The sequence below is a fragment of the Manacus candei genome, unplaced genomic scaffold (assembly GCF_025592945.1).
Source record: "Manacus candei isolate 608988 ecotype Guabito, Panama unplaced genomic scaffold, ASM2559294v1 h1tg000008l, whole genome shotgun sequence".
Taxonomy (NCBI): domain Eukaryota; kingdom Metazoa; phylum Chordata; class Aves; order Passeriformes; family Pipridae; genus Manacus; species Manacus candei.
Window position 1 is genome coordinate 10768642 of NW_026138056.1, and position 6000 is coordinate 10774641.

Here is a 6000-nt window from a genome sequence, read left to right on the forward strand (position 1 = left end):
TGTCAAATGAAGTGTCTACAAATTCAGTGACTGATCCTGAACTTAGACTCTAAACGTTTTGAAGAACTTTCTACTAGGGGCTCATAACAATTCCTGAATATTATCTATGGAATGGGCTGTTTATTCTGTCCCACATTCCCGGACTTCATAGTAGACAGACCATAACCTGAATTTTGGTTACAACCTGCTAACAACCTAAATCTGTGTTCTTGACTGGGAGATCCACATGTTACAGATGCATGTACTAATAAGGGAGAGAGCAGAGTATGTTCTGGTCTCACACTTTGTAAAATGGCACAAAGTCTGAATTGATTTGGGGAGGGGAGAAATGTACCTGTTTTAGGTAGAGTTGCAGTTCCCATGGACTACAGAATCACAAAATGAAACAAGTCTGCTTTTCCTATTTCATGCAGTTTTGACACTGACATATTCAGAGCTGTGATTACTCTTTTCTATACAATCATCAATATTTATATCTCATGATTTTTTGAAGGAGGATTTTTATGCAAAATCCTACTAGTAGTTGGGGAAATGAAGTAATCTCTATTGGCTCTTTTTCCTTTTCTGATTTCACCAGTGTAGATCACTTTGCAGTTGATTGAATGAGCTTTAAACTTTAGTTTGCCTTTTTGAATTGCAACACTGTCATTTCAGCAGAATTGTATTACCACTTCTACAAGGGTCAGGTTTCTTGTGTTGCTGTGACTGTTGGCTTACCACTTGAATCACATGGTGAATTCACTTTGAAAATATTTTGGCACTCTCTGATATCAAAGTGCCAGATTCGTATTTTTAGGAGACACAACTAGAATTACAAATCAAAACACTACAAAACTGCATGGAAAAAAAACAACCCTAGCTTTCTTAGATGCTACTCATGGGACCAATGCAGCAAAAAGGTTTGAAGTCTTTGCAACCTCCAGTACAGCTGACAGGAATAAAAGAGTAACCAATTTACTGTAGAGAATGTGTGGTTGGCAGACAGTTTGTGGAGTCTCAGTGACAGCTAGTTAAACTAGCTCTTTATTTACTCCTAATTAGAGGGTTATTAAGAAGGAAGAATTTTTACTTAAGTTTACTGTTGCTGATATAAATGTAGACATGGGGCTTTCATAGTGTGTTTCTTCATTTTTTTAATTTTATTTGTAAATGCAAGCTGAAACTTAAAAAATTTTTAAAATTCCCATCTATTTCAACACCTGTGCTACTTATCTTTGTAAAATCAGTCAGTAAAATGGTTGACATAAGCAATTATACACATGCATAAACCTCGTACCTATGGTATGTTAAAAGATAGGAAGCTAACAAATTTGCCACCATAAATAATCTGTAAGTTCAGTAAGCTTTTAGGATAATTGCCAGGTGTTTGTCACTTGGATAATAAATCTCTAGTCTTGGCTATCCTCACCATTATTTTTAGATAACTGTGTTAATAAACACAGTGATTGACAATGTCATTGTGTAAAGCAGTTGCTGTATATGTATGAATTTGTTAACATGGATTCTTTTTTCCCCTAATATTTAGTATTATGCAGACATTCCAGAAGAAGAGAGAGAGAAGAAACTAGCTTCCTGTTCCAGACACAGATTTCGCTACATTCCTCCAAATACTCCTGAAAATTTCTGGGAGGTTGGATTTCCTTCCACCCAAACCTGCATGGAAAGAGGTTTGTGCAAAAAAAAAATCTTACAAAGCACTTTTCAAAGCTGATTTTGTTTACCAGAAATGGTTCCCTGAAATTATCTGTAGCCTTTCTCACCCAGTCCTGTTGAGGTCTGTTTACTTATCAGCAGCCATTATTTTAAATAAATATTGTCTATTTTTAGCAGCTCCTGTACTACTAAGAAAGGAATATATGAAAACTTTCTTAGACCTTAGATAGAGAAGGCAGAAAGAATTGGGATTTTCCTAGAACTTAATTTAAACCCTACATGTCTTTGAATCAAAGCAAGAACTAGGTTTTCAGAGGCAAAGGCTGAGAGATTTTACTTACTGAGGAGAGACAGGCAGCACTGTTGATGTCATTTGTCAGTATTTTTAGAGCTTCGTAACACTACGTGATAATGGGTATGTTGCAGGTAGGGTGTGATTAAATAGTTTTTAATACATATACCCTGCTTGTTAGTGACAATAAAAAACTGTGCTGTTTGGGTTTTGGGGTTTTTTTGACTTCTCTTTACACAGGAGTTTGTTCTTTCCTAAATAATTTTTCAAAATCCTAGAGCTTGGTATAAAAATTAGGTTTTTCTAATTATATTAAAACACGGTGATTTTGTAGTACACTCTATATACATTTCTTCAGAAGTGGTGAGGAGCCCTATATGAACTCTCTGAGTTACTGATATCTTTACTTGTGCATTTGTTATTAGCTGTGAAGAATTAATCTTCTAAGAACAGTGTCAGGTCAGGCATAGGAAAATGTAGCCAGAGATGTGTATGCGTTCTTGTGTGGTAGTGCTGCAGTATTATCCTTAATCGTTCAGAACAGGGAGCTTTGATTTTTGCATAACTTGTTACTACCCATTCAGAATCTGCTTACAGACTCTTTAAAAATTCTTGGCTGTCTCCTTGTTGTGCTAGAATAAGAGCTGTTCAGTTGTTAGTGGTCCTCAAAAGCATATCAGAGGCAGACTTAAGATCAACCCTCCCTTGGAAAAACAAATAATTATGTAACAGTGCATCAAGAACTCCAAAACACCAGAGAGAGTTCCCACAATGAGCAATTGCAGCCGTTGCTCCAAAGTAGTGGGGTACAACAGATGTATTTTCTACTTCTTATTGGTATCTTGATCCAATTGTGGTTTGTGTTGGTTTTTTTTTAAATAACTGAGTTACATAGACAGCATTTTCCAACTATGAAGAAGGAATCTACTGCTCTCACTGCGGTGGATGTTGTTCCTGATAAACAGTAAGGGTTTGACAAAAGCCAGGTGCTGTAATCGACTTGCATAAAATGTCTGCTCACTGTCAGTGTTAGCTAAGTCGAGTGTGTTATAGAAATTTGCTATACACTTTTCTTATCAGAAAGCTTTCAAGGTGTGTTTGATCTGTAGGTTCATGTTTGGCTTTTTCCAGGTGGATAAGTCTTCAATAAATAAGGGTGCCCTTAAAACAGAGAGATGTACTGTTTAGACTCACAGAGCACATGTGCCTAAAGTGCCATTTCTCTGCATGACTAGGATTTACATTTTTGAAAGTGGTTTTTATTAGTCAACTGAATTAGCAGTGCTTGCATACTTTGTTACGTACATAAAATCTTCTGTAGAAAAGAAAATGAAAAGTGCAGTTTTGTTTTTTAACAGTTGAACAATTCATAGTTACCATTCTCTTCAGTGTTGACTGTCTGCAGTGCATTACTATGCACTCATCTACTAGAAAGCAGAGAAGTGTTTTAATGAATGATATTGCACCCTGGGATCTCATAACTTTCTGTGAAGTGAGAACCAGTTGCCACAAAAGGAAATAAAAATCACAAGTTATTTTTTGAGGGTAAACACAAATTTAAGCTAAAGTTATGCCCGGTTTTATATTATATTTCTTACTTCCAATTTATTCTTATTCTTTTAAGGATACATTAAAGAGGATCTTGCTCCCTGTCAGCGTCCAAAAAGACGGCAGCCTTATGCTGTGATGTTTTCTCCAAAAGGCAAAGAGCAAAAGACATAAAGGATGGGGAAGTAAGGCCTGCCAACTTGAAGCGTATCTTTCCTGCCCATAGATATTTATAGTTAATATAAACTTGAAATAAAGGACTATGTTTTCCACAGTGATAGATAAATTGTTTAATTGAATATGTAAATTTTATAGAATTCATTTGAAAGTCTGATTTAGCAGGAAACAAAAACTATTTAATGTATGTTTGTTTCATATTGTGTTAATACATTTTGTATTAATTTTTGCACCTGTCAGACAATGAGTCTCCCACTTTTTTTTTTCCTTTGAAGTCAACAGCTAAAATTCCAGCAAATCCTGTCTAAACTTTGTGTCAGCGAGTAACTGCTTCTAAGTCACTGAAATCAGTTATTCTTGCAAGGGTAAATGTCTATTAATGGGAATAGAAATGTGGATTTTCTAGGGTGCTTTTATTTTGCACTGGATTTTCTTATATGGCCTTTCTCTTATGGCAGTAATGGTTATATTTGCTTGTAATAAAGTTGTATTAAATATGAAATGTATCTACTGTTAATAGTTTGGAAGTAGGAAAACCATGAAGTCTGTCATTCTTAAATTTTGGTGTTAAATGTATAGCACTGTGTTTTCCTAAGTATTTAAATTAGAATATCCAATATTTCTTTTTTTTTTCTTAATTTGGACCTGTTTGCATATCTGTGTCTCACTTGTTGATAGAGATAAGCATTGTTATTCCTAAATTTGGGTGACAGCTCTGCCTAGAGTTCTCCTAGTGGACAGCAATGCTCATCACCTAGATTACAAAGGATTGTCCAGAGGTATTTTAAATTAATTTTTTGTAGCAGGCAATATAGTTCCATACTTGCATTTAGGAAGTAAGAGAATACAGTATCAACAGAGGCAGGGTAATACCTACCTAGTGATCTTTGGCCTGCCTACCTATAAGATACTGAGGAATAAAGAAGCTACAATCAGAGTTAGGTTCAACCAGTGAGAACTCTTTTTTTTAAAAAGATATCATAAAGCAAGAAACTATTTAAATGCCTTAAGTAAAAATAAAATAATAGAAAATACAGATACTCCAAGGATTTATATATTTTAAAAAATTTATATATATAAATGTATCTGTAATTTCTATTCTTGTATTTGATACGTGTGTGTGTGTTTGTGTGAGAGTCTATGTGTGTGTGTGTGTGTATAAAAATATGTATTTAAAAACTTGGTGGATAGGACCATTTGATTACAGGTGGAGTTATACAGTAATGTTGGCAAGTTCTGCCAGTGGAGAGGTCAGGGCATCATCATGGCTAGGCTTTGCAAACGAAGATTTGGGAAGGGCTCTACCCACATTTGCTACAAGTGCGCTGGTGGCTAAAAAGGCCAATACGAGACAGACACATCCGGTTGCAAAAGGCACAGCAGAAAGACTCCTTAGGTGGTATATTCTGCAAGACACGGTTCTTTCTGCGTTGCCTTTTCTCCTCGAGAGTGATCCTGCGTGTGTTCTCAAAGGAGACAGCTGCGTCATAGATGGTGTGTCTCCAGGCCTTCCGATTGGAGGCCAGAGTAGACCAGTTATGTTAATCAATATGGCCAAGGCTGAGATGTTGTTTCAGGGAATCCTTGTATCTCCTCTTCAGGGCTCCTCTCATGCAGCAGCCAGTGGCAAGTTCACCATAAAGCAAGATCTTAGGGAGGCGGTGGTCCTTCATCCTGGAGACGTGCCCTGCCCAACACAGCTGTGTTCTCAGCAACATGGCCTCAATACTTGTGACTGCTGCCTGTTCTAGAACAGAGGTATTAGTCACATAATCTGACCAGTGGATGTTTAGGATTGTACAGAGGCAGCGTTAATGGAAGTGTTCTAGGAGATGCAGGTGGTAGCAGTAGATGATCCATGATTCAGATCCATATAAGAGAGTAGACAGCACTATGGCTCTGTAAACACTGACCTTGGTACTTTTCTTCAAGTGTTTATTACGCCAAACTCTTTTAAAGCCTACTGAAGGCACTGTATGCCTTTGCTAACCTGTTGTCTATCTCTCCGTCAATCTTACCGTCCGAGGAGATGAGGCTACCTAGGTAGTTAAACTGCTGGACTGATTTGAGCTCTGATTCGCCAATGGTGATGTGGGGATGACGGAAGACTTCCTGAGGTGCAGGTTGATAGAGAACTTCTGTCTTCTTTAAGCTGACTTCCAGCCCAAAGAGCTCAGCAGTGTCTGCAAAGCAGGATGTTAAACGCTGCAGAGCTCCTTCTGTGTGGGCGATGAGGGCGGCGTCATCAGCATAAAGCAGCTCCCGGACAAGATGGTTTAAGGTCTTAGTGTGGGCCTTCAGTCGCCTTAGGTTCAATAGGCTTCCATCAG

General features: G+C 37.4%; 1 protein-coding gene across 7 annotated transcripts in view; it reads left to right on the forward strand.

Moving 5' to 3' along the window:
• RBBP8 (RB binding protein 8, endonuclease) overlaps positions 1–4609 on the forward strand; it is a 43950-nt gene extending 39341 nt beyond the window's left edge. For 5 of the 7 annotated variants that reach the window (XM_051775017.1, XM_051775026.1, XM_051775008.1 and 2 more), the window contains 2 exons: positions 1526–1667; positions 3570–4606. In XM_051775017.1, coding sequence (XP_051630977.1) covers positions 1526–1667; positions 3570–3667 — 240 coding nt within the window. In that variant the 3' untranslated portion in view covers positions 3668–4606. Of the gene's footprint in view, positions 1–1525; positions 1668–3569 lie in introns of all 7 variants that reach the window. The other 2 variants (XM_051775032.1, XM_051775038.1) reach the window with 2 other exon arrangements.
• Positions 4610–6000: the final 1391 nt, after the last annotated feature.